The 27,841-nt window shown below is 47.8% G+C and overlaps 3 protein-coding genes and 1 pseudogene across 4 annotated transcripts; 2 read left to right on the forward strand and 2 right to left on the reverse strand.

Annotated features, from left to right (window-relative positions):
- Positions 1 to 4,132: 4,132 nt before the first annotated feature.
- Positions 4,133 to 7,128, reverse strand: LOC119344067 (pentatricopeptide repeat-containing protein At2g27610-like). Its single transcript, XM_037614695.1, has one exon. The coding sequence runs from the start codon at positions 7,070 to 7,072 to the stop codon at positions 4,451 to 4,453; it is 2,622 nt and encodes an 873-aa protein (XP_037470592.1). The 5' UTR covers positions 7,073 to 7,128; the 3' UTR covers positions 4,133 to 4,450.
- Positions 7,129 to 7,247: 119 nt separating this feature from the next.
- Positions 7,248 to 9,614, forward strand: LOC119344068 (thioredoxin-like 3-2, chloroplastic). The gene is made up of 5 exons (XM_037614696.1): positions 7,248 to 7,598; positions 8,367 to 8,441; positions 8,534 to 8,600; positions 9,087 to 9,104; positions 9,188 to 9,614. Exons 1-5 carry the CDS (start codon positions 7,261 to 7,263, stop codon positions 9,284 to 9,286), a joined length of 597 nt encoding a protein of 198 aa, XP_037470593.1. The 5' UTR covers positions 7,248 to 7,260; the 3' UTR covers positions 9,287 to 9,614.
- Positions 9,615 to 16,171: 6,557 nt separating this feature from the next.
- LOC119344065 (pumilio homolog 3-like) lies at positions 16,172 to 22,196 on the forward strand. 2 transcript variants are annotated; one of them, XM_037614694.1, is made up of 12 exons: positions 16,172 to 16,326; positions 16,763 to 17,476; positions 17,690 to 17,809; positions 17,852 to 18,665; positions 18,750 to 19,308; positions 19,384 to 19,525; positions 19,637 to 19,744; positions 19,834 to 20,052; positions 20,140 to 20,250; positions 20,824 to 21,018; positions 21,349 to 21,523; positions 21,676 to 22,196. In XM_037614694.1, the coding sequence occupies exons 2-12, from the start codon at positions 16,844 to 16,846 to the stop codon at positions 21,714 to 21,716; spliced, it is 3,117 nt and encodes a 1,038-aa protein (XP_037470591.1). In that variant the 5' UTR covers positions 16,172 to 16,326; positions 16,763 to 16,843; the 3' UTR covers positions 21,717 to 22,196. The 2 variants fall into 2 exon arrangements, with proteins under 2 accessions (XP_037470591.1, XP_037470590.1); XM_037614693.1 differs by having other exon boundaries at positions 16,173 to 16,326; positions 17,690 to 18,665.
- An 853-nt stretch (positions 22,197 to 23,049) lies between these two features.
- The window catches only part of LOC119344066, a 5,423-nt pseudogene continuing 631 nt past the window's right edge, over positions 23,050 to 27,841 (reverse strand).

The following is a 27,841-nucleotide window of genomic DNA, read 5'->3' on the forward strand; positions in this document are numbered from 1 at the left end:
ATCCATTTCTACCAAACAAAGCCTTAGCAAGGGGTTGGGCTGTTTGCTTATGTGCCAATCCGGAGAATTTTTCTAGACCTTCCGATTGCCATCCAACGGCTAAGCCCCACAGCCCGTTTTTTCCTTTTTCTTCTGATGAGACGCGGTGCGGTTTTACCCCCTTTTTTTAGTACACCTGTCTATAAGAGCTGCATTAATGCACAAAGCTTACCATCGTTTTTTTAACTCAATATAATCACAAATGCTTGTATACATGTAAATGCAATTACCTCTATGAATGCGCACATGCACATACCCGAGATAATGAGCCGACACAATATTTTAAGATTGATGAACTCGCCACATAAGCCTCGTTTGTCGACGGGGACGTCTTTTCTCACTTGACTAACATCGCCGAAGAGATTGAAATAAATCGGCCATCAGATTGCATAGGTTTTTTTTGTGGGAACGGGTTGCATAGTTATTTCTACAGAAAGAAAATGTAGAAGCTTAATTTCCTGCCATACCGGGATAATTTAATTATGATGTGTGTTAATTTCAGTTCAATATCGACTCGGTGTAGTTCCTTGTGTAGATCGGTTTAGTCCATCGGGGGATCGCGACAAGGGCTAGGACAATTTCTAATGATTGATGCCGATGGAATTTCGAGCATCCCTTGCAACCTCCTTTTTGAAAACGGGGGCAAAATCTTGCCTCATTTCTTGGCTAAGAAGAATGGTGCTCATTTAATCAGTGAAAGACTAGGCGAAAACTGACGAACACCCATAGCGAGCGATTGGCATAGAACAAGACAATCTCTTTTTTTGCGGGTGAAAAGGAAGTTCTCACTACTTAAGGTGGCTTCTCAGCAGAGGCCAGACGTACAACCGACTCAATCCCCGAGTGGAGCCACACGGCGGTCCAGGGGGTCCTACGCCCGTAAGAGGCAAGTTCATGGCTACATTTATTTTCTGAGCGATTACAAAGAGTAAATGAGATCTCCCTTCCAGCGGCAGCCACTATATCTCTAATCTCCTGAATAAGGGTGCGGTGCACCGAACGATCCTCTTGCTGTGATCATCGCCACAACCTCCGCACAATCAAGCTCGACCGTGATAGGCAAACCGGTCCTATGCAGAGCCAAGTCGAGGCCCTCCTTGCAAGCCGTGAGCTCCGCACCCAGGGCATTATCGCATGTGTGCAACTCTCTACATGCAGTATAGATGATTTCTCCACGATCATCGCGCAGAATCATTCCTCCTCCGGCCGCTCCCGTCGACGCAACAAAACTTCCGTCGGTGTTTAGCTTAGTGCAGCCCAGCGGTGGCGCGGTCCATGATCTGTCCTCCTTAGCCATCTTGGGCGGGCGAGTGACAAACGGTGGCAAGGAGACCGTCATCTTCCCCTTGACCATATCAGCATTTGGGTATTGTTGGATACAGAGCAGCGAGGTGATATACCCATGCAAGAACCGTCGTGAGGCCTCAGGAGGGGGCGGCTTCTTGTCATGCGTGATCTCATTCCGGACATGCCAGGTTCTCCACATGATCATAAGTACGATCATCCTCGTTGCCTCGTCCAGGGGGTCCGGCAGGGTGAAGAGCCATTCCGGCCCAGTGTTCATGATGTCCTCCACCTTGGGGATGCACCAGTCCATGGCCATGATATGCCACAGCTCCTTAGCCAAGGGACACCTGCAAAAGGCGTGGAACATATCCTCCCGTTCCAGTCCACACAAGGGGCATAGGTCAGACACCTCAAGATGATGAGAGAGCTTATTTGCCCAAGTAGCAAGCGAGTTGGTGACGACCCTCCAAGCAAACACGCGTACCTTAGGGGGAGCAGGGCACCCCCATATGATCTTCCAGATGGCGCGATGACCATCTGGTGCCCTGCTCGTGGCGGTGGCCAGTGGACGCTCGCGCTCGTCCATGGCGAACCGGTAGGCGGAGCGAACGGTGAAGATACCGTTCTTCTCCGGAGCCCATGCGATGATGTCGTCGGTAACGCGGGCCGAGGTGCGTATGGTGGTGATCACCTCCACGTCTGTCGGGTGGAAGTAGCGGTGGAGTAGGTCGAGGCGCCATGTACCGTCCTCGTGCAGCAGCTCGGCAACTCGTCGTAGCCGACAGGTCCCTTGTTGGGTGATCAGTTGGCGTGAAGGCTCGCGGGGGATCCACCGATCTCGCCAAATCCTGATGGTGCGGCCATTCCCTACACGCCAAACGAGGCCCTTCTTGAGGAGCTCAAGGCCATATTGAATGCCCTGCCACGTGGGGGAGGCGTTGCCTGGAAAGACAGTATCCTCGAGGCGGCCGTCGGAGTAATACTTCGCCTTGAGCACCTGCGCACATAAGCTATTAGGGTTAATTAGTAATCGCCACGCCTGTCGGGCAAGGAGGGCCTGGTTGAAAGCGCGAAAGTCGCGGAAGCCCAGCCCGCCCTGGGCTTTATGCGCCAAGATCTAGCACACGACAATCTCGAGGGCACACACCACCGATCTAGCACACGACATATACACTAGACACACCACGTTGAAGAACACCATCAAGATTGGACACAAGCGAGCTACAAAGGAGACAGATGCAAGGTCGTCGCCGCGAAGAATCGTCAAGCTTGACGACCCATCCCCGGTCATTACCCGGACCTTGCCGTCGCAACTCCAACTTCACGACAACAAATAGACTACGAGGACACGCCGAAAAACCGACAACACTGCGCTGAAGCTGTAGCGCTGCGACATGGCCATCTCTTTTTCTCTTCTCTCTCTCTTCTTTTTTTTTTCTTGCGGGATCTTATGGGTTTCACGTCTAGCCTACCCCAACTTGTATGGGATTAAAGGTTGTTGTTGTTGTTGTTGCGGGAAACGTTATGGCCATCTCAATGGGATGCAATCGAGCGAAAGGTGAAAACTCCGGAGTTCACTTGAGAACAAGAGACTGCTGAGAAAAAGAAATGGAGACCAGGGTAGAGAGTATGGTTTGGTTACAGATCGATAAGATGTCTCTTTAGACATGGTCTGCTACCATCACCAAAACTTTGCAACGGAGGATATAACAGAGAAAATGACATAAGTGGCCACAGGAAATGGGAAGGCCCGTGCGGAAGCAAAAAAGATAAAAAAAAAATTGTGGAGATTCAGCCTCCGCGAAACCTGACCGCCATTCCCCTTTGTTGCATTGGAAATATATTCTTCTGGGAAGATGAAGAGAACCAAGGGCCGTGACCATGGTTGCTATCCCCTACAGCCTGAGCATGCAGAGCTTAATTACTCTATCTAGGATACAAAAAAAATAGCAGGGCGCAGAAAGTAGGCGAAAAACGAAGCAAGCTGTACCTCCACAGATCGGTTTCCACCATCCTCCCGGCATTTTGAATCCGGTCGCCGTCGAAGTTCTGCTCGTCTGAATACATATCTCATGCCATTGACATGCGCAATGCCATGTCCCATGTACGTGTGTACCAGACTGGGATTCAGTTATGGTTTGGTTTCCATCATCAAAGTGTACTTCTTTTAATCAGTCTGGATGGATGAGAACAAAAGGTTTTGCATTTGGATTCCTAGTCATACACCACTACTTTATTACCCTTGTTACTCATGATCAAAGATTCACAAAAAATGGTCTCTAACCAAACAGCTGTGAAAACATGGCTCACACAAAATTTGAATTGCCAATGGTGGCCTGTCCCACATGCCATAGATATAAGAGCGGATAATTAGTTCACAAAAAAGTTTGGTCACCCACCCGTTTTGGCAAAAAGTAGGCAACAATCCTGCCAAAAAAAAGAAAAAAAATCCATAACAGAGCCAAAAAAAACAGATATGCATAAGATTCGCTGAGATTTTCAAATAAATAATGGTACAAGTTGATATGCATACTCATGTTGAACAGAAGGAAACAAATAATAGGATTTCTTTACTTACCCGGCCAATAATAAATGATGAGCCCATAACAGAGACAAAAATCAGATATGCACCAGGATGAACGAGATCATATACTACGTCGGGTGCTGCAATCGCCTAAAGGAAAGGATGACATGTGGGGTTCAGTCCAAATGCAACAATGGATTACTATTAATTTTTGGTGGTGTTCTCCCATTTAGATAGTCAATGGCTCAGTATAAGCTTGAAGGTTTAGATGCCCAAAGCCGGTAAAAACACAAACACGTATGCTTAGCTTCCTTGTTGTGTTTTAATATCATCTAAACCGTCAGTGTAAGATCCACGCTCCATATGACTCATGTTGCTCTTACAAAAACAACAAGTAGAGGAAACTGTATGACGGCTCATGTATACTCTTACCTGCAAACAGGCACAGAACCACTACTCATAAGCTTGTACCTTTGTATAGCTGACATTGGGGCTTCAGACAACACATACTCATGAACTCCAGAGCCTACTTGCAGGTCACATTGTTGTGGATGGCATTGCCAGTCTGCTATATCCACTGTCAGTTTGTTCTGCTCTACATCACCAGAAATCACCACAAGAGCAGGCACCAGATTTGAAGTGGTGGAACCTGCTGCAGTCTCGCATGATGATCTCCCTGTCCTCAACCGCCGACACCATCTTCATCACCACATGGCAGTCCCCACAGACCCGCAGGTTTTTGACAATCTGAAGGGGCGTCCCTGGTGGTGTAGCTATCAGACCGAAGGCAAGAGCCAGCCGCTCACTGTGCGTCATCAGCATGGCTTCCTTCTGCTCTTCCTCCATGTCATGGAGCACAAAGCTCGTGTTCGGACAGTAACCCTCCTGCTTCAACCTGGCTGTCATCGCCTTCAGCTTTGTGTATATCTGGTCGGACAGAGGGTGCGATTTGTCGGAGGCTATAAAGGAATGGACCTTGTTCTTGATCTGAATCCAGCTGGATCCAGCTTCCTTCTTCACCTTTTTAGAATCCATGAGCTTCCTCACTTCATCCCTCTCTTTCCACTTCCCTGCGGACGCATAGATGTTGGAGAGCAACACGTACGTCGCCGAATCGAGCGGCTCAAGCAGTAGCAGCTTCTCTGCGGCCAGCTTCCCAAGCTCAACATTCTTGTGAACTCTGCATGCGCCTAGCAGTGTTCGCCATACCATTGCACCTGCTGGGAACGGCATGCCTCCAATAAGGTTCATCGTTTCATCCAACTTGCCCGCACGGCTGTAGAGATCCACCATGCACGCGTAATGCTCCATGGTGGGACTGATCTTGTGGTCTCTAACCATGGAATCGAAGTATCGCTGGCCTTCTTGTACAAGTCCAGCATGAGTGCATCCTATGATAACCGCAAGGAATGTGACGCCATCCATCTCGACGCCCGCAGCTTCCATCTGACGGAATGTATCAAGGGCCTCCTTGCTGTAACCGTGCTGCGCATACCCTGATATCATCGAGTTCCATGACACCAAGTCTCTCTCTGTCTGCCTCTCAAAGACACTTCGAGCACTGTCAATGCTCCCTTTTCTTGCATACATGCTGACAAGTGCGCTGCCCACGCAGATAGCGTCCTGGTATCTGTATTTGATCGAAACAGCATGGAACTGCCTACCCTGGTCAACCCCAGCGGTGGGACTAGCACATGCATCGATGACACTAGAGATAGTGAACTCATTTGGCTTCATGCCTTGCATGGACATCTCCACAAACACATTTGTGGCACCATCGCAGTCGCCAGCTTGGGAATAGCACGACAACATTGCAGACCATGCAACAACGTCCTTCTGGTCAATGGTTTCAAATATAGAGAGGGCTTCTTCAGTGCTTCCAAGCTTTGAGTACGAGGCAAGAAGTGCAGTTCCAACAGATGGTGCATGCTGGTAGTTGGTTTTGATGATCTGCGCATGAATCTGGGGAGGCAAGACTGGCAGTGATGTTGTGAGCATCGTCGAGTAGGTGAACTCATTTGGCTTGACATTGTCTTCTCTCATTCTGCTAAAGAGTGAGGCAGCAAGAGGAATATCACCGTTCTGAATGCACCCGCCTATCATAGCAGTCCATGAAACGACACTCTGCGATCCTGGCATCAGCAAGAATATGTTGAAAGCATCATCCAGTTCGCCGCATTTGCTGTAGGCATCCATAATGGCTGTCATGACATTGCCATCTGAACTGAACCCATGTTTCAACACACAGCTGTGGAGCTGCCGTGCCAGGGCCAGCTGTTTGAGGTTTGCACATAACTTGATCACCGTCGAGTAGGTCGACTGTGACAGCTTCGCCACGCTTGCTCTTGAGTCATGGAACAGCTGCAGGGCTTCCACTTCACACCCATTCAAAAGAAGGCCTGCCATCAACGTGTTCCACGACACCATGTCCCTGGTCTCCATCCCACAGAACACAGCCTTGGCTTCTTCAACCAGCCCGCACTTCGAGTACATGTTCATCAGGGAATTGCACACGAACACGGTCGAGCGGCATCCGAACTTCACCGACTGAGCATGCACGCGCCGCCCGAGCTCGAGCGCGCCCTGGCCCGCCACCGCGGAGAGGACGCTCGTGAACGTGAACGGGTTCGGCCATACCCCCTCGGCGCGCATCCTGAAGAAGAGCGCCATGGCGTCCAAGTGCGCCCCGGCCTGCGCGTAACCGTTAAGCAACGACGTCCACGTGCCGACGTTCCTCTGCGGCATCCCCTCAAACACCAGCCTGCTGTCCTCCATGCCGCCGCACTTCGTGTACGCGTCGACGAGCGCCGTGCCGACGCCGACGTCGGCCCGGTCGAGCCCGCACTTGACGCACAGGCAATGCAGCTGCTCCCCGGCGGCCCTGCAGCCGCCCGGCATCGCCCCGCACGCCTTGAGCGCGCAGGACAGCATGGCGCCGTCGACGCGTTCGCCGCCGAGCCGCCGCGCGGCCGAGAAATGCCCCAGCGCCTCCCGCCCCATCCCGCGCCGCGCGCAGTCGACGATGGCATCCCGGCTGGATCCGGAGCTGGCCCCCGCCGCGGCGTCCCGGCCGGACATTCCGTCGAACGCCCCGCGGGCGCTCCGGGCGTTGGGGCGAGCGGCGCCATCCTCCTCCAGCCGGGCCGACGAGGCGCGCGTGGCCAGTCTCTGCCGGGACGCGAAGCCCCGGGGGAGAGTCGGGAGCGCCGTCCTCAGCGCCATGCTACCTCGCTTCCCCGCCGGAGCCCATGGCGGCGGCGCGCGTGGCGGTGGTGGAGTGGGAGTGGGAGTGAGGAGAGTCGGGGCTAGACCAGACCAGTCGGGTTGACTCTGGCTCGCGGTGCCTGGGTCGATATGGGTTGGGCGCGACCGGACCCGGGCCCGGCCCAGACCGGACGAGCCCAAACAGAATGGCCACCACCTCCGCCTATTACGCAGTGGCGGCCGGCGGCGGCGACGCGGCGGCGCCGTGCCGGGGCGCCCTTCTCAGGCCACGGCCACGGCCTCCCCCGCACCGCCTCGCTTTCCTCTCCAGGGCGCCCGCCCGGCGGGCCTCGATCTCGCTGCCTCCGGGGCCTCGCGGGGCGGGTCTGGCGGCGGCGACCGCGGAGGGGAGGGCGGGGACGGGGATGGAGGACGAGGAGGAGGGGCCGGCGTGGGTGGAGCTGGAGCCGATCGGCCGCGAGGAGCAGCTGGACGGGGCCCTCGCCGACGCCCAGCAGCGCGGCGTCCCCATCGTCGTGTTCTGGTAAAGGTTTCCTCTGAATTTTAACTAGGTCCCGATTAGGACAGGATGAAATGGATTATCATGAATCATGCTCCAGCTAACCTGGATTAGGCTCCAATGCTTCACGGTTGTGTGTGTGGCCTTACGGGTTTAGAAAAATCTCGCATCTTGGATGAAAAGGGGCTCATCTAGTTACCCTGTCTAGGGTAGCTCCTGGTCGGCTCCGAGTGGTGATTGGAGAGCTCACCTTCAGTTTTACCCCACAAAGCGCGTTGTCGTGTGCGATCCTTCTAGCAACTTGTTTCGGTACCGGCGTCTGAACTCTGCCGGATGCCCATGGACTCAAAAATCTTGGCGGTTGTGCGATGTATATTTGGAAGACTCGTTTTCCCGAAACGCAACAATAAGCAGCTGATCTTTCAAAAAAAACAATAAGCAGCTCACCCTGCACATTCCATTTTGCTCTTGTTGTAGCCAGTAGTTAGGTTCAGTGTTTCTTCTCCTGGTTCATATCTTAGGCGGATCCGCATGTTGCTTACATGTATTATGTTTACCACCTAAATACAGTATCATTGCTACAAGGTGTTTCCTCATATATACTCTTGTAGAAAAGTACTTCAATACTAATGTGCAGTTTATCACCTTTTTACATCAGTTTCGACAGTAGGTTCCTTAAATGTATTGCCAGTGTATTTCAAGTAGTTGTCTGACATAGTGATAACTGTCAAATTATCCCACGGTGTCTTACAGTCTGGGTTGAGGATAAATACCAGCATTTGCAATATGTAGGACGGCGAGTTGGTGCAGGAAATGCATATATCTGAAGCCGAAGCTGGAAAAGTTGGCAGCAGAATACTATGCGAGGTTAGAGCTTTGGTTGCCAGAGTTGACAAAGTACTGCACCTCTGGAGTTGTTATCGACAAACTGATGATCTCTGTCATGATTTGCTCTGCAGAATCCGGTTTTACTGCGTCGACGTCAACGCTGTTCCACAGAAGCTCGTGAATCGTGCAGGAGTAACGGTAAGTATCTGCCATGTATTGAGTTGGTTCTGCGGTGCTTGCCGCTCTTTAACGAACAATGATATCAGAACCTTCTCTTGGCGCTCAAGTGTGCTTTCTTGTTAGCAAACAGTCCAAACCCGTTTTCATTTTTGTATCTTTTGTTGGAACTTCTCAACGTTCTTTCTTGGTCTCTGTTCCCTATTTTGGAGGAAATGGTTCCTCTGTGTTGCCCCTGGAAACTTTGCTTTCAGTTGCCGGCTTCCTGCAACTTGTACCCACTACCCAAGCGTTTCTTTCTTAGCCGTATGCACATATCCTGTAGCTTTGGTAACAACAAAGCATACCAAGGATGGCCCCATCATGCGTTTGGCTTCATCGTTATCTTGTCCTGCAACAATTAAATACACGTTGGCCTATATTGGGATCTCAAGTGGATATATTTATCTAAGCGCTAATGCCTTCTTTTGTCCAATCTATGTGATCCTTTATGCGGGACTCGAGCAGAAGATGCCTTCCATACAGGTACAAGTAAAGCTTGTTTCTTTCTTTATGGTCTCCATCTCGGCGTTGTGTATCCTGAGGCCGCTGTTTCTTGTCCTGTAAAGATGTGGAGCGACTCCCGGAAGCAGGCCGAGGTGATCGGCGGGCACGAGTCATGGATGGTGATCGAGGACGTCCGGAGGATGGTCGAGCAGGAGGAATGAATGATCCAACGCGGCGATGGTTCCCGTGACAATACCGGCCTTTCACACCGCCGTAAAATGGAGAAAACAAGATAAGAGGCGGCATGGAGAAAACAAGATCGAGATTGAGCTATGTATGTCCAGTTTTGTATAATCATTCATCGCGCACGGACGCCTAGGGTTCTTGGATAAAGGGGGCTTCTCTTGCTGGGGTCCTCTCTAGGATTTAGAGGATGGAGGGGCATGCCCTTGATGTATCTATCTATTTTGAGTTTCTGGGATCAGAAGGCTTTCCATTAAGTCATCATGTAGCAATAAAATATCCAGTGAATGACCTTGCAGAGAATTACTCCCTCCGTTCCTAAATAATTGTCTTTCTAGATATTTCAACAAGTGACTACATACGGAGCAAAATGAGTGAATCTACATTCTAAAACATGTCTATATACATCTGTATGTTGTAGTCCATTTGAGATGGCTAGAAAGACAATTATTTGGGAACGGAAGGAGTAGAATACATGCTGGGTGCTTTGGTACCAATTATTCCGTGGTGTCCACTTTGAAGAACTAGTTGCACAGATGGATAAACAGAATATTTTTTTTTTTGAACGGTCACCGGGGGGGGAGAGGATCCCCACCTGAATATATTGCTCAAAAAGCTGCCAAAGCCAAAAGTCACCCCTTAACTTTGGCTGATCCAGTTTATAAGGAAAACCGGATCGAAAACCTAAACAAGTTGACCCCGTTTATGAGGGAAACCGGGCCGAAAAACCGCACAGATAACAAGGTTACAAAAGATGAGAAAAAATGCCACCCAGGAGAAGGCATGACCTAGCTAAACAGGCAGAAAGACCACCACGAGAGACACAAGTAGATGTGGGGTGCTGCCGAGGGATCACAATACCAAGACTCTGCAAACAACCTAACGCACCGCACCGGCGTGCGTACCGAGCCCCACAGCACAACAGAGGATCAACCACAATCAACGAGTGCCTAACTTAACACGAACCTTGACTAGGAGATCCGCCACGGGCGATCGAAACGATTAGCTGGTTGGGGAGGCATCATTATGTCGTCATTGAGCAAAGGTGAACCAAGACAGCACCAAGAGCCCAAAGCTCGCCGCAGCACAACGACAACCATGGGAGGGTCTTGAGCATGCACAGCAACAGGACGGAGACCACGCGAAGGACGGCTGAAGAGAAGAACACACCGTCGGCCTCAAGCTGGCCGCACCACCACCACCAAACGCACCACCGCGCGCGCCACACCGAGGGAACCAATGCTGCAGGGGGAAGGGGAAAAACCACGGCAACGCTTCCAAGGAAGAGAACGACGCCCACAGGTGCCGCTGTTACCAGCGTTGGCCAAGTCAGAGCAGAGCTTTCGCTCAATCCCGATCATCCCCGGCAGCCCACCGCGAGCGAGGGAGGAGTTCCTCCGCGACGCCTACAAGGAGGTCAACGACGCCCTCAGGCGACGCCGTCGCTGAGCTTTCGCCCGGAACCCCATCTCAACCTGAGAAGCCCGGACACACCAACGATCCCAACTGCCAAAGGGCGACGGTCGGGAGTCAGAGACGAGGCCCCACCTCAGGACACAAACTCTGGCGGGAGGAAGTGTACCTGCGGTTGTCGGAGTGAGGCGGCGCAAGGACGAGGTTGGATCTGACGGGAGGGGCGGGGAGGACGACAGCCGTGGGGAAGCCCCGTGGGAACCGCCGGCGCGGAAGCAAGGGCGACGAGGAAGAGGAAAGGGGGGCGGGACGCAGTCGGAGCAAAGCAGAGCCTCGCTTGAACGCACACAGGGCGGTCCACTCCTTCCGCCAGATCCGTGCGTACGCACATAGCAGAGCATCTCCGACGGAGACCACCAACAGCCACTGGGAGCATGAGCATCCCAGATCCGCGCCGTCCGCAGACATGGACAGCAGCCGGCGCCACCACGCCGGCGAAAAACGCCGCCCAGCCGCGCCGCCACACACATCGCTTGCCGCCGGCACCACTCACGAATCCGCCGCCAACAGCCACGAGCCGGGCAGGAGGTGCCCCGCCGCCGCCGTCCGCCCCTGGGGCTTCGCCCAGAGGCCTCCTCCGGCGGCGGCGCGGGAAGGGGAGGGATGGGGACCGGCCGGCGGCTAGGTTTTCGAGAGCCGCCCGAGTCGCCCTGGATTATAATTGCAAGGCTTTTATTTGTTAGAAAGAAATAGAGTTACTGTTTTTTTCTTCAGGATTAGCATACAATTATGTCTCCCTCTTGGCCTGAATCAGTCAAAACACAAGAGTGTGCTTGCTAATTAGAGAGGGCAGGAGTATTTTAATTTGCTAGTGGTGGCAGCAGGCTCCCTTGTACTACTACTGAGCTCAATTAGTCCAGCCATGGATGCTTTAATAGGAGTATTTAGGTTAGCTGCCCATGGATATATGTTCATACTTTTCTAAAAAAATATATATTATTTGCATACTATATTCTCTCCAACCACAAACAGTAGCTGGCTGTTTTCTCTGCCTATAGTATTTCTTAATTAATATGATTGCAACCTCAGCACATTCTTGTGTCTGACAATTTTTTTATTAAATGAAATTACCCACTACCTTTCTTTACACCCTGTAATTCAGGATGGATGACAAGAACATGCCCCAGAAGGACTATTTGTCTGTTGGTTTGACTTTTCTTTGACTAATACTCCCTCCGTTCCTAAATATTTGTCTTTCTGGAGATTTTTCAAATGGACTACCACATACCGATGTATATAGACATATTTTAGAGTGTAGATACACTTATTTTGTTCGGTGTGTAGTCACTTGTTGAAATCTCTAGAAAGACAAATATTTAGGAACAAAGGGAGTATATGCTGTTACTGGTTTATATTTATCAAATCAATTTAAGTACGTAGATTAAACATTTTAGAAAGAAAAAAAAGGAACATCAGAAGGTCATGATTTTTCTTCATCGGGCCCGCGTGTAAGGGTTCAGATGGACGGCGGCGCCCACCTGTCAGTGGCAGCCCCAACAGAAAGGATAGGGACAGGCCAGGGCGCCCGACGCGCAGCCAGCCCACGAGATTTCCGTTTCGAGCATGAGATTTCTGGCGAGGAGCGGTTCGTTACGAGGGTGCTGTGAGATTCGTGCGGGGCTCCCATCGGACGGCGCACGCGGCCCGCAGAGGCGGCCAGATGGGTCCCCTGGTCGGGAACACGCACAAAAATCACACGTCCCCCTCGCTGCCTCATTGTCATTGGTCTCTCTTCCACGCGGCAGCCGCTTTTACAAATTTTCCACACCTCGTAGTGTAATTTGTGTCTTTTGGTTGCAGCAGAGGAATTTTTAGAGGACAGCGATTTTTCGCACAACTTTTGACAAAAGCACGAAGAGGAGCAAAGCACTTCTCTCTCTTTCTTCTTTTTCTCCGGTGAGTACGAGCAAGAGTTGATTTCAACATCCCTGCAATTCTCTTCCTCTGTGCCGCTTCGGTGCTCGTAGTCGTCGCTAGGTGGTCTACGAATCTGGATGTAATTTTTATTTATGGTGTTTGTTGTACTGCCATGATTGAAGATGAATAGATTAAAAGTTTTCTCGCAAAAAACAAATCTCTTCCCATGTGCCGCTACATGCATAGCGGTTCCCGTGGTTTTTGTTCCTATATTATTCAAAATGATATCCCCATAAAAAAAATATTCAAAATAATATGATTCTACGTATTTTCATTCTCGCGTTGCAGTGAGACTATAAGGGCATCTCCAATGCGAAAACACCTATACAAGCGTTTAGGTGTATAAAAAAAACACTGGGCGTTTTGTGCTCCAACGTTATATGCTAATTTTCGGGCGCTAAAGAAGAACATGCCGCTGCATCGGCTCTTTACTCCGCAATAGAAAAAGGCACAAACGTTTGCTTCCCGTTTTTGTGTCGATGCCTAGTCTGGCGTCAGGAATCGAGGGTCCCACTGCCCTTAGAGGAGGAAATAAACCCTGGCGCCTCCCTTCTAGCGCCCGCGTTGGACATGCCCTGAGGGCATGCTTTGTTTGTAGCCAAAAATTGTCTAGTCAATATTTTGGCAAGTTAACATTTGACGAATGGTGTCACTCTCTTATAAGCTAAGGAATGTTGCAGGAGTGAATTATGCAAAACATGGTTTCATATCCCTCCGTTTTTTGTGGTATGGATGCTTTAAACTCGGACTTAACTGAGATCGCTGAATAAATGCAACACTTCCATCTAAATAAAATAACATTTGGTAATGCTTAAATTTTCCTACAATTACAACCTTTACAGAGATTGCAAAGCAGTTTGGTAGGCAACCAATTGATAGCAAATGTTTTTGGCTTTGCCAACACACAATAAAGCGTGAACAATCTGTCGTTGGATGATTAGGAGGACTGTGGTATCCCAGCCAACCGAAGTTCAAGTCCCAGACTTGACACTGGTGCTGGTAAGGCGATGTTTCGTTGACTACGAAGGCGTCTGTGACGACTTTGTCAATCTCAAGATGATGTGCTGACTCATTCTCTCGGAGGTGCTCATAGGGGGTAGGGGCAGGGTGTGCGTGCGCTTCCCACGCAAGATCTTTGGTTTTCCCCTAGAACAGATGAAAAACATGGATCGCTTCTTATGTACTCGCTCAGAATGATTCTTCTCCGTCTATAGTTCATGGCCTACTAAAAGTAAAAGGTGCTCTAATGCAATCCTTATTGATGGAGAAAGAATCCAATCAGGTTGATAATAGTCGAGTGACATTACTTCGTCGATCCGAACTAAGGAATCAGTAAAGCCAGTATTTAGCATCAAACCAATCATAATTTTTCTAGATTTAGTTTAGACTTTCTGGTGATGTTCGTTCAGTGGGAGGAGATGTTCCCATCGACTACGAAGGCACATGTGATGACTTCGTCAATCTCAAAATGTTGTGTTGGCTCGGTATCTCGTAGGTGCTTATGAGATAAAGGTGTGTGTAGGTGCACGCGCGCGTTCATAGGAGCAATTGCGTAGCCAGCGCAGCACCATGCCCCGAGCTAAGCTCAGCGCTACAGTGTGTAGCGGCATTGTATCTACCGTCAACGAACAATCTTACTGCCATCCCGTCGCCAAGGCCTCCGTTGCCCGGGGCCTGGCTACGCCACTGCATAGGAGTGAATGTATGTGCATGTGTGTGATCATCTATGATTATATTGTGCTCAAGAAAAGGAAAAAAAAAATCCTTTTGAAGATAATTATTTTCAGCCATGTGACAACGATATGACTAACTTGTGACGTTTGATACTTGGCTAGAGACATGTAAATGAATCGTGGAAAGGAGATATTGATCCTTAGCATTGTGCTCCTAAAGATAAAAGGCTAAAGCAAACACTTTCGAATATTGCAACCTTTCCTGTCACTTACATCTAGCCACCAATACCAGTAGAAGCTAAAAGATCGAAAATGGAAGGAATGCAATACCTAAATTTGAAAAAAGCATAAACCTATAGCAACTCAAAGAGTTAGAAGTAGTAATACTATTAGTCATCAGCATCATCTTGAAACAAACCAAAAAATCTTTGGGAAATACAATAGAAACTCATACACGAAGATGTATTGTCTTGATTCTTTTAGATTGACAGGCTGTACTCTTTCGCGCACATTCATTTTTCTTATTAACATGACCAAATATCTTGACCATTAGCACTCCATATAGTGTTTTTTTTTTGAAATGAACTCCATATAGTTTCTAGACATGTTCTGGTATTTAAAAAGCAACCACGGACCCAAGGATATTATTTTAGTAACAAGATTGTATTTCTCAACAATCACATTATTAGATGATAAACCTTACTCTTCCTCCAAAGAAATAATACCCCAATGATAGCACATGTAAAAAAAAATTTATCTCACGATTTCCTTTTCTGAAACAATGACATAGGAAGAAAAAAAAAGGAAAAGGGTGCATTCATGCACCAATGCCGCCAAGGATGATTTATCCGATCCACTGGCTAGCTTTCCTCGGTCCTCCCCTTGAGAGGCCACCCAACAAAACTACACCGCACCCAACTCCCTCAACCTTTCCTCATGCCGAACCATCTAGGAATTCTCCTCCCTCCCCATTGCAGCCGCCTCCGTTCTCCCCCTCCGCGCTCCAACTCCTCGCCCACACCGCTCTACTAGACTATGTGGAGCGATGATCCACCTACCCACCCGGCCTTGGTTCGATTCATTCCGTTTCTTGGAGGTGACGAACCGTGACTGTAATCATTTAAAAATTGAGTTACCAACTTGTGACATTCTTATGACAGACAAAAACTCTATTGTGCAACATTTGAGTGACAGAAGTCGAAGAAGAATAAGAAGTCATATTGGTCATGCGAACAATACATACATAAAAAATAAACCATGTAATGGAGTGTGGTTGATTCTGATGTCACGAAGACCATGACATCACGTATGTGCCTGACCGGAGGACGACCTGTACATTTTTTTATGCACTTCCTAATCCAACAATATATCCATAGTTTTCTTCGTACGCTCTGTTTTTTAATAGGTCTATTAATAAAAATTAAATCTTCAACTTCTCGCCCATGATTGTATTTCTTGACCACCAAGTCGCTGCAAAAAATGCCTAGCAATCGTCTCAAGATATTCTTTGCTAATTAAAAAAAGATTTTTTTTGCTGAAAGAACATAACAACTGAAAGAAAAAGGGAAGGGAAAAAAAGGGTGCATTGCATAGAACTAGTACTAGCTAGGAGGAGGAGGAAAGCTGCACCAAATCCGCCAAGGATGGTTTTTTCTTCTTCGGTCCACTACCTTTGCCTTTGCCTTTGTCTTTGCCTAGCCTAGGAGAGGAGAGGAGAGGAGAGGAGAGGAGATCGACCAACAAAACCAACACAGCACCCAGCTCCCCTCCCCTTTCCTCCCCCCTCCGCCCGCCCGCCGAACCCTCCAGGAATTCTCCCCCCTCCCTCACCCCCCGTAGCCGCCGCCCCTCCCCCGACTCCTCGTCCGCGCCGCTCCGCCGGACTGGCGTGGAGCGGGGATCCGTCCGTCCGCCGGGGCTCCGATTGATTCCCCCCGCCCGTCCGTCCGTCGGAGGTGACGAACCCTAACTCAACCTGCTTGGATGATTATTCTTCCCGGGGTCTGTTGATGTTTCTCTTGCTTCCTCCCCAATCCGCCTCACGTTGCCGATTCCTTCGCTGCTTCGATGGAGTAGCCAGTGGGTTTGCTGATTTCTTGCCAGATAATTAGGGGTTCAGTTGCTTGAACCCTCGGCAGGTCCGCCCCTAAAAGGTGGGATTTTTTTTTGGTTGGGGTCCCTTTTTGCTGCTATCCGGGTAGAGAAATTGGTGAAACCAGCTTGGAATTCAGCCCGATTCCCTCTCGCTTGTGTTTGGTTTCTTCTAGGCCCTGGCTCTGCTTCTCTGCTTCTGATCGTTCTCTGTAGTTCATCGAGTTCTTCGCGTTTGTCTTTAATCTGGGTGTGAAATTCGGAGTTCTAATCGCCGTCCCGGTGCTTGCTGTGTTTCAGGCTTCGTGTGGGAACGAGGCCAAGAGCAGGAGGAAGGAAACAGAGCCGGCCGGCTAAGTGACCACCAAGGCTGCCGCGGCGATGGCTCCGTCTCCGGCGGGCCCCACCTTCGAGGACCTTGAGCGCGACCTGCAGGCGGTGCTCATGGACCAGAACCACCATGGCGGCGGAGGCGGCGCCTCTGCCGAGGAGCTCAACATGTACCGCAGCGGCAGCGCTCCCCCCACCGTCCAGGGCGCCCGCGCCGCCGTCGGCACGCTCTTCTCCGCCGCGCCCCCGGCCCACGTCGACAGCAGCGGCCTCGGCGGCGCCGCCGACATGCTCTCCGAGGAGGAGATTCTGTCGCACCCGGCGTACCTGCAGTACTACTACAACAACGAGCACCTCAACCCGAGGCTGCCTGTGCCGATGGTGTCCAAGGAGGACTGGCGCGCGGCGCAGCGGTTCCAGGCTGCCTCCGGGGGCATCGGGGACTGGAGGAGGCGGCCCTCGGATGCCGCTGGCGGGAGCTCTCTGTTCTCGGTCCAGCCAGGGGCACGCGAAGGCAACGGAGTGGACTATCTCCTGAATGATAGGATGGGCAGAGGTGAAAGGAATGGCCTCGCACGTCAGCAGTCGTCGGAGTGGCTCGGCCAAGCAGCTGATGGGCTTATTGGGCTGTCTGATGTCAATGGCCTCGCCTCCCGTCGCAAGAGCTTTGCGGATGCCCTGCAGGTTGACAATATTTTCTCATTGCATTTGCTGTGATAGTGTGATCATAGATTCTTTAACCTTCTGTAGAAGTACATGTTTTATATGAATGGAAACAAATTGTCTTTGCACTTATACTGATAGGCTACTTCTACAATGCATCCCTTTTAAGACTATTTTGTAGCATGTAAGTCTCGGTTTGTTTTGTTATCTAATTTACAGTGGTTTCCATGACAGGAAAATATTAGCCGTCCTGCTTCTAAAGCTGCTCATCTTTCACGCTCTAATAGCCGGAATGCTTTTGAGAGCCCAAATCTTTCACGCTCTAATAGCCGGAATGCTTTTGAGGGCCCGAATCTTTCACGCTCTAATAGCCGGAATGCTTTTGAGGGCCCGAATCTTTCACGCTCTAATAGCCGGAATGCTTTTGAGAGCCCAAATCCAGTAAGGTCCTCTGAGTCATCGAAGGCACAACTGCAGAGTAGGTCAGAATCTATGAATGGCTTTCGGTCTGGATCGGCTTCACCCAGTCTTGTCAGGGTGCAAAGTTTAGGTTCTTCAATGTCGCACACATTTGCTTCTGCAGTAGGCTCTTCGATCTCAAGAAGCACCACCCCTGACCCTCAGTTGATGCAGAGGGCTCCAAGCCCTTGCCTTCCTCCAGTTGGAGTTAGGATGGGAAAAGCTGATAAAATGGTTGAAGGCAGAAATGTTGCTTCTCGTAATCATGATGGTTCTGACACTGCAGCAGCTCTATCTGCTATGTCCAGTTTAAACCTCTCGGGGAACAACATGGCCAATCTAGAAAGTGATGTGCAAAATCATATTTACCAGAACTTTGGTGGCGATCAAAGAGATGTGCTCTTCAATAATGTTCCAAAGGAGCATAGGCAGTTTTCTCCACATAATTTAGTTCATAATGCTGATGAAGAGCCGATAAATGCCCTTGAATATGCAGTCTTTCCAAATGGTAGCAGTCACTTGAGTAATCTAAATATGAGTAAACTGGCAGCTGAAAGCAACAGCAAGTTCCCTACACAATCACAGCATGGTAATGGGCACAAGAAAGGATCTTTGCTGAGCCCGACTGGACCTGTGTATCTCTACCAAAACCTGAATGGCGATAGCTCAAACACTGATGTACCTGGACGACATGCAAAGGCTAATTCACGAAGTCCTGGCTCGTCCATGCTGAATAATCACCTGAATACTGGTACTCTCTCTTTCCCTCTCTCTTTCTCTCTCTGTCTGTGTGTGTGTGTTCCCATTGTTTCCTGACTTGTGTTTTCTTGCCCAGATGGTGAATATGCCAACCTTCTTTCAAGTCAAAGGGGGACTGGTTATCAGGTCCAACCAATGGATGCAGTCTATGCCCCTTACTTGCAGGCAAACCCCAACTCTCCCCTTGGTGCAGCTGGAAGCATGAGTCCTTTCCGGGGAAGTAACTTTTCTGGTTCAGGCCACATGGATAATGCTGCATATCAAAAGGCTTATCTTGCATCATTACTTGCTCAGCAGAAGCTACAGTATGGAATGCCATACATGGGCAAGTCTGGTGGTCTTAGCCCAACTCTTTATGGCAGTGAACAAGCATATGGCATGGACATGGCATATTTGTCAAGTCCGACATCTAGCCATTTTATCCCATCTCCCCAGGGTCATGCCAGGCAAGGAGATAGGCTGACACGTATTCCATCCATGGCAAGGAGCACCACTGGAGGAACCATGGGAACATGGAGTTCAGAGAATGGTCTGATAGATAATGCTTATGAGTCTACTCTGCTGGAGGAATTCAAGACCAATAAGACCCGATCTTTTGAGCTGCTAGATATTGTAGGTCATGTGGTCGAGTTCAGGTATTACTTCCTGGATTTAAACTGAGTATTGTTGTTGTGTTTATGTGGGATACTAATATGATTCTCCCTCTGCAGCTCGGATCAGTACGGGAGTCGCTTTATACAGCAGAAACTTGAAACAGCTTCTACTGAAGAGAAGAACATGATTTTTCCAGAAATACTTCCCCAAGCACGAATGTTGATGACCGATGTTTTTGGAAACTATGTTATACAGAAGGTGTGCAACTATCTTATGCATCAGTATCGAACAAATTTGATTCATTTATTAACGATTTTTGAGTTTATCTTGTTATTTTAAGACCTCAGCTTAATTTGTTGTTCTTGGCAGTTCTTCGAGTATGGGACTGAACCACAACAGAAGCAATTGGCAAACCTACTCAAGGGTCATGTATATACGCTGAGTACACAAATGTATGGTTGCCGGGTTGTTCAGAAGGTATGTATTGCTACAAACTAAACTTTCCCCTACCAAATCAGTTATGGACTAGCTGTTCACAGTCTTAGGGACATCATATTTTTCTGTAGGCTTTAGAAGTGGTTGGTGTGGAGCAACAAACACAAATGGCTTTGGAGCTTGACGGAAACACAATTATTCTGAAATTAGTTCGTGATCAGAATGGCAACCATGTAATCCAGAAGTGCATAGAATGCATCCCTCAAGAAAGGATACAGTTCATCGTTTCTGCTTTTTATGGACAAGTGGTTGAACTTTCCACCCATCCATATGGTTGCCGTGTTATTCAGGTGCTATATCAACCTATATCTGGTTTTAATGAATGTGTTTTCATTCACAATTTACTAAATTTACCTACCTGTATTGACTACCACCAGAGAGTCTTGGAGCACTGTGATGATGAAAGCACGCAAAACGCCATGATGGAGGAGATCATGCAGTGTGTGGTTCCTTTGACACAAGACCAGTATGGCAATTATGTTATCCAGGTAGCTGCTTATTCATTTACTTGTTAAATATTTGTCATTGAGCAATTTCACTTAGGCCTACTATATTAAATCAGTGGGAGGAATGGGTTATGTTGGGTTTCTTCTACCAAGTTAGCAGGGTTTTTTTTTCTATTTTTTTTTCGGTTGCAAGTTGGCAGTTACTCCACATATTTAGGAACGGAGGGAGTACATATCATGTAAATGCTCTTTCTCTTGTTTTCATATCTTGTTGGAAGTAGTTTCTAACTACCGCATGTGCTTGGTACTGTTTTGTTCATACTTCCTGCCCAGTACCACTAAGTGTTTTGATTTGTTCGATGTGATCTATCATGCCGATATATGATACTCCCTCTGTCCCATATTGGTTGTCTCTCAAACGGATGTATCTAGCACTTAAATAGGTGTAGATACATCCATTACCTAGTATGGGAGGGATGGAGTATTATATATGGACAGTTTTTTTTCCCTTCTGTTTACGGCTTTCTCGTATTACTGTGTAGACTAGCCATTACCTAGTTGAAAGTGTCATGTATCCCACTTATACAAAGGGCTTTTGGCTTCTTTGTTTTGTAGCATGTCTTGCAACATGGGAAACCAGAAGAACGCACTTCTATAATTAAGCAGCTTGCTGGACAGATCGTGAAGATGAGCCAACAGAAATTCGCTTCCAACGTTGTTGAGAAGTGTCTGTCTTTTGGTTCTCCTGAGGAGCGCCAGATACTAATTAATGAAATGCTTGGCACTACTGATGAGAATGAGCCATTACAGGTGTGTTTTCAACCAGCTGTATAAGCATACTGGTTCTTTGTTGCAGAACATGCTCTGTGTAAAAATAAAATTGATATTTATTGACTACATGAATATAGCTCTTACGTGCTATGGCTGCTGAATTTTAGTGTAGTTATTAGCACAAGCTATTTCTTGTTTTGTCTATGTCTTGAGGAACTGAAGTTGTTCAGCATGCCATACGTGTGAAACTGTTTTCTGTTTCCTCATCTGCTGCTTCAAGGCGCAGATGTGGATACCACGTCTTTATTATTCTAAAGCTTGTATTTTTGGGCAATTTCAGTCTTCTGACGTCTAGCTTCTGCTTTCCAGGCAATGATGAAAGACCAGTTTGCAAATTATGTAGTGCAGAAGGTTTTGGAGACTTGCGACGACCACAACCGTGAGCTGATTCTTTCGCGTATCAAGGTCCACCTGAACGCACTTAAGAGATACACCTACGGGAAACATATTGTTGCCCGGGTGGAGAAGCTTATAGCCGCAGGAGGTACCAGATTCCAAAGCCCCTCTTAGTCATCCTTACTGTGATTCATCCTTCTTCCTTTTTAAGACGCGTGGTTGTTTGCTTATTGCTTCCTAATCTGCATATCTTTGCAAACCCTTTTCCATTTGGATTTAATTTGTTTTTCTCATTTGCAGAAAGGCGTATCGGGGTCTCGTCGCAGTCTTGCAGAGATTGAATGGTTAGTTTGACAGAATAACCCCTGTACAGACAGATAGCGAGGCTAGCCTTACCAGTAGTCGTTGTCCAGTGCCGTCGTCGGAGAAGTTGGAGCTCAAGAAAGCCTTTGATTGTAAATAAAGGAGGGGGCCTCTGGGAATAAAGAAAGAGAAAGAGAAGAGATTTTGCTTGTTCAAAAGGAGAGAAGTTGTATATTTGTACCTTTTTCCCTCTTCGAGTAAGATACATATCTATATCTATATATATATAAGAAAGGCAAAGCATGGAAGCAAATTAGCTGAAATATTTAGGGTTAGATGATGATGGGAAGCAAGGACACCTGTAGATCCTTTTGCCTTGGGTTTCATCAGTGTATAAGGTTTCCATCTCTTGTAAAGATTTCCTATTTTACTGATGTTTCGCAGAAGTCAAATGTTTCAGTCTTTGTAAAGAAGGTTTCACAGAAATCAAATGAATGCCTGTCTATGAAATGAATGCATGCAGCTCTGGAAGTACCAATGTTTTAATTATGTTTTGTCATGTGTGGTAGATGTGTCTTTTTCCATCTTTTTTGGTGTTGATGTCTACCTGCTAATTTTACTCTTTCAAGCTGTCTCTCGACTCGCGACATATTTTCCTCTTATTTCCTCATAAGGATGCATAAAATATTTATCGAGAGTTCATTTTTTGACTTCTATTCTTAGTTCCATCACAAGAACATTTGCATGCTCATGATAGCCGTTGAAAGAGAGGAATTGGCTGAATTTGTTGCACTGGCGCTAGGCTTGGCAACTGTTAACAACTACTCTCTCCGTTCCTAAATATTTGTCTTTTTAGAGATTTAAATGGATTATTACATATGGATGTATATAGACATATTTTGAAGTGCAGATTCACTCATTTTGCTTTGTATGTAGTCACTTGTTTATTTTGAAACGGAGGAAGTATACCTAATTGCCTCGGTTAGAAATATAATTTGTGTCACAACTCATAACTGATCTAAAATATAATTAGATTAATTGTTGTTCAAAGCATGATCTTGCACAGTTATTCAACATTGGTTTTGTCGAGTGTTTCTTTGCGACATAGAAGTGCCAGGGTTTGTGGTTGTTGCATGTTATGTATGTTTGTTGGGTTGACCGTGAGGTCATGGAGTTTCTTTCTTAACGAGTAGCCCTCATATGATCTATATGTATCGGTTTTCGCCCGGTTTTCCGTTAATTAACCAGACAATTCTTTTTTTCTTAATTAATCGACGAGGCAAATCTTTTGCCTCCCTTTCAAAAATAATAATCGATGAGTATGTGTCCACCGCCTGCACCGACTTCCTACAGAATATATTCTCGCGCAAATTCAGAATGCAATTTCAACTTTTCATTATTCGAGTTTCCCCAAAAGGGCAGAGCCCCAGGATTCCTATATATAGCCAAGCATGAGGTCCTCTAACAGTCACAACCACAACATAAGCTCATATGGGTACAGCAACCGGTGCAGACTCCTAACTGAAAGCACCACCGGAGAATGTGTCCAAGAGCACCGCGGCTGACAGTGGACCGTGGCAGTGGTGTCTGCCGGACGGCACCACCGGCTTTTCTTCCCCCAGGGGTTGGTCGGCGGTGTCACGCGCACGGCATCTTTGTGGCAGCGACGTCCTTGGACATTGTGAAGAGGTCCAGGTTGTGGTGGTACCTGCCCTCCACCATGGCGTCATCTGCTCCGAGGATGCTCTCTTCCATGGGCGGTGACCTCCTGGCGCCGTACCCCGCAGCCTGCTCGTCGTCGTCGGAGCAGTTGCCGTTCCCCATCACGTCCTGCATCGCTAGGTCATCGTACTCCTCGTCAGACTTGGTGGAGTGCTCGTCGACTGATCCCGCTTCAATCTGAAGGAATTGGTTGGCGCAGAAAACATTTAGCAATCTAGAAAAAGCTTGGATTGCTGACGCACAAGCTTTGAACTGAGGCATGCTATCAACTGGCATTCCTGGTTAGCATATGGCACAATGTATTTGAAGGAGTTTAGGAAGCAGCAACTGCAATCAAGTATCTGCTACCAGAACAGAAGTACAAGTAAATCCCACTAGGAAAATTGCTGGATAATATAGTTAGCTACCTCATGAACATCTCTTTCTTCATCAGTTAGATCCTCATCAGTTTCAGCGTCAGGTGGGTCGTCAGCATCCTCTTCACTACCATAGACTGAATAATCCTCCATATGCTGGAAAGGTCACCAGAGCATTCGTTAGATCGGAATGTATAGCATCAGCAATCGTCTAAAAAAACATTAACACATTGATGCCAGTATTAATAACAAACATATCTTAGTGTTGATGCACACAACACATACCTCTTTGGAGGCGCAGTCTGACGTCTTTGGTGAGCTGCAGCATGAGGAGAAGTATCTACCGCCTGTCTCGATCCCATCAGCCCTCAGGTCATCTACACTTCCAGCATGGCTGGTGCCGCCACCTGTGTCACTCAGCCACGCGCTAATCCCGAAAGAACCAAACTGGAGATTAACTGACTCCGCCTTCCCAATTAGTGATGGGTTAACCATATGATTTCCTACTGATCTACCACTGCCTGTATTGCCATTAGCATTGCCATCACCTGAATCTACATGCCAAGCCTTAGTCACCGAACCATCAGGGTTAAGGAGAGCCATCAGGTTCCTCGAAGACCCCTTCCTTTGAATGAGCTGGAACATGCCCTTGGAACCCAAGGAGTTAGCTGCACGCTGGTTCCTGTATTCCTCATCCACTACAGGAACGGTGTTTGTGTTGAGGTCATACAACTGCTCCCCAACTTCTCGCCGGCGAAGACAGCTGAAAACCGTGGCATGTATCGCTGCCACGCTCTGGTCAACGTTAGTGTTGTTAATTTTGGGTACCAGATGCTTGTCTGCTCGGTTGCAAAGGTACTCCTGGATAGCCCTGATGTTCCGGATGTACTTGATATATCTGTTCTTTGCTGGGTCCAGTGTCATGTACTTTGCGCGTACAGCAAACCGTTCCATGTGCTTCTCCTCATTTGCAATGTAGACCATAAATGGTATTATGGAAGGATGTTTCTTCATTAGCCCCATCTATTAGATATTCAAAATAAAATATAGCTTAGTCAATTCATCAGTGCAACAAAATATATAACAGGTAAACGACACAAGAGCGCTGTAATAGAATATCAGTGTTGCTTCTGGACTAGTACGCACCACAAAATTGAGGCTCAAATGAACTCCTTCAACAATAACAGATTGCTTCTGCTCTTCCCAGGATGTAATTAATCTGTCCAGGCTGTCGATGACCATCTCGCTTTGCGCCTTGAACCCTTCTATCGCCATTTGTTTGCTGCCAATCAGCTCGGTCCTAGGAGGTAATACTGAGGATCCATGGCGAGATTTAACATCTGAAGTGTCATCTTGGCCTTCACTGGTGTTAGGATGAGAAACCATTGCGAGCTTCTTTGCCTGGCGCTTAGCCTTTGACTGAGCAACTGCAACAGGGTCCAAGTATTCTCCTGCATGGTAGGTTGACGCATAGAGAAGTGGATTTTGCTTTTCATCTGCAAAGCTTCTCATCATATGGCGTATGGAATCAGTAGAAACCACTGTCGTTATGCCCAATCTACTACCCTGGGTAAAACAAACAGACTGTATTTAGCATTCAGAAAAGAGTCAGCATCATGTATCTCTTTAATTTACAGTGCAATCTTCTAAAAGCGACAAGAAACACAACAGCTCAGGAAAGATGTCAAAGCGCTTTAAATTGGTATCTGATATGCAGATACTTAGCATTAAATGCTTCTTCCTGTGCAGAACTACTGTGTCACTGGTGTTCTATATAGTATAGCTATCACCTATCAAGAAATGGCCGAGACTCTTAGGTTAGAAAATTAACATACCAACAGAGACGATAGGGTAGACTTGCCGCATCCGCTTGTCCCACACAAGAGTACTGTCACCGATTCCTTTTTCTCCTTAATTCTGATCAGAATAATTGGAAAAAGACACAATTGCAAAAATTAGCTGCTGCTGAATCCATTGAGTAGCTACCCTATGTGTGCCCTGAAATGACTTGGATAATATATGCATATTTCATTGGAGCATAATGCATGCACCATGCTCATGAGAATAATTTGGCTTTTTTGAAAGGAATCATTGACTTTAACAAAGCACCCTAAGCATAAATGTCTGTCCTGAGCCTATTCAGTTGTGGACATAATAGATGACTAGGAGCTGTAAATTAAATCAATGAAGAAATATGCTAGTTGGATTGCTACTAATTCGTATGAACTCAATAAGATACAGATAGGGTAAAGTTACCTGCAAGCAAGAAGCAAGTCAGCCTTCTGGTTTGGTCCAACATACTTGTAAGAAGAGAGTGCATCACACACGATATTCAGAAACCTCTCTCTTGAAACAAGAATCGTTGTCTGCGTCTTGTACAATTCGAAGGGCAAGCTGCTGCCAGTTGCGTCTAGAATATCTGTGTTAAGCATCTCAGCATCTTCTCCAATGCCCAGGCTAGAGGCATTTTCTTCTTTAACAGCCCTGTCTGACCTTGATGCATCCAAGAATTCACTCCTCATCACACTGAACACTCTCTTGCTAATCTGACAGTGCCAACAAGGGTGACAAAAAATTCACTGTTAAACTCCGCACACCAATAAAAATAAGTTGTGCACAGAAACGGCGTATTACTTTGCAGCTTATCGAAAAAGACGATGAGGAAAATAAGATATGCCAAACAGTCATGACCAAATCAGAGTAAGAAAATTACGTTAAGTGAGAACCTGATACCAGAGCTCAGGTCAACTCCAAGATGCATATTTGCTTAGGCAGCTAACCGAAATGGACGATGAGAAAAACAAGATACAGCAAACAGTCATGATCAAATCAGAGTACGGAAATTACGTCAAGTGAGAACCTGATGCCAGAGCTCAGGTCAACTCCAAGATGCATATTTGCTTAGGCAGCTAACCGAAACGGACGATGAGAAAAACAAGACACGCCAAACAGTCATGATCAAAGCAGAGTACGAAAATTACGTCAAGTGAGAACCCGATGCCAGAGCTCAGGTCAACTCCAAGATGCATATTTGCTTAGGCAGCTAATCGAAATGGACGATGAGGAAAACAAGATACGCCAAACAGCCAACACCAAATCAGAGTACAGAAATTACGTCAAGTGGGAACCCGATACCGGAGCTCAGGCCCGGTTCCAAGATACAGACTAGAACGGTAGCCCGTCAAGCTGCAGTTCCCGAGCATAAAGATCATTGGCAAGGCAAAGCCTGGATGTCTATATCATCATAACATGGTGATGTCTCTGTCATCAGAGCACAATAAATCGAAGAAAGGAATAGCGATTCACACTAGGTGTAGGTGTAGCAAAGGGGGCAACGGTATGTGACGATAATGACCCCCAAGCAAAGTATCACCAAAAGACAAAATTCAGTCTGCAACAAGAGGAACAGCTTGGACAAAATACGCGGAATCAGATCCGATCTTTTGTTGCAAAGAATGACCCTGGCCAAAAGACGGCGAAAGGGATATGGGAGTTTCCTGTCCAATCCAATCCAAGGGAAGTGAACCGGCCCGGGGGAGTTTGGATCGGATTGGGCCAAGAACATGGTGTGCTCATCGATTGGTGGAGCGGCTGTCGCCTTCCCGTGTCGAAATCGTCCCACCGCCAAACACTATGCTAGGCATGCCTAACTACATCTCTTGAGCAAAGAACAATCGATTCAACACCCTGCTAGGCATGTGCTGCCCATGAATGAACATGAAGGATCTATGGCATCTACTCTAGAACATAACAGAAGCAGGCAGAGGCAGTTGTCACCTTCCCGTGTCAAAATCGTCCCACTGCCGAACACTATGCTGGGCATGCCTAACTGCATCGTCTGAACCAGGAAGGAGCAATTCAGGCAGCAGCGCCAGAGCTCTATGCTGCACATGTGCAGCAGCGCCATGGAGGATCTGTGGCATCTGAAACAGAGTAGGAGCAGCCAGTTTCGTCCCCAGTCTAATACTCTAATCTAATCGTGGCATGGCGCGCGAGGGCCTCCAATCGGAGGCGGGCGGCCGTCCATTGCTCGGGAGGGATCAAGATCGCAGACAGCAAAGAGGAAAGGGGGAGGGGGGAAGGGA

Source organism: Triticum dicoccoides, unplaced genomic scaffold (genome assembly GCF_002162155.2).
Source record: "Triticum dicoccoides isolate Atlit2015 ecotype Zavitan unplaced genomic scaffold, WEW_v2.0 scaffold15214, whole genome shotgun sequence".
Classification (NCBI taxonomy): Eukaryota; Viridiplantae; Streptophyta; class Magnoliopsida; order Poales; family Poaceae; genus Triticum; species Triticum dicoccoides.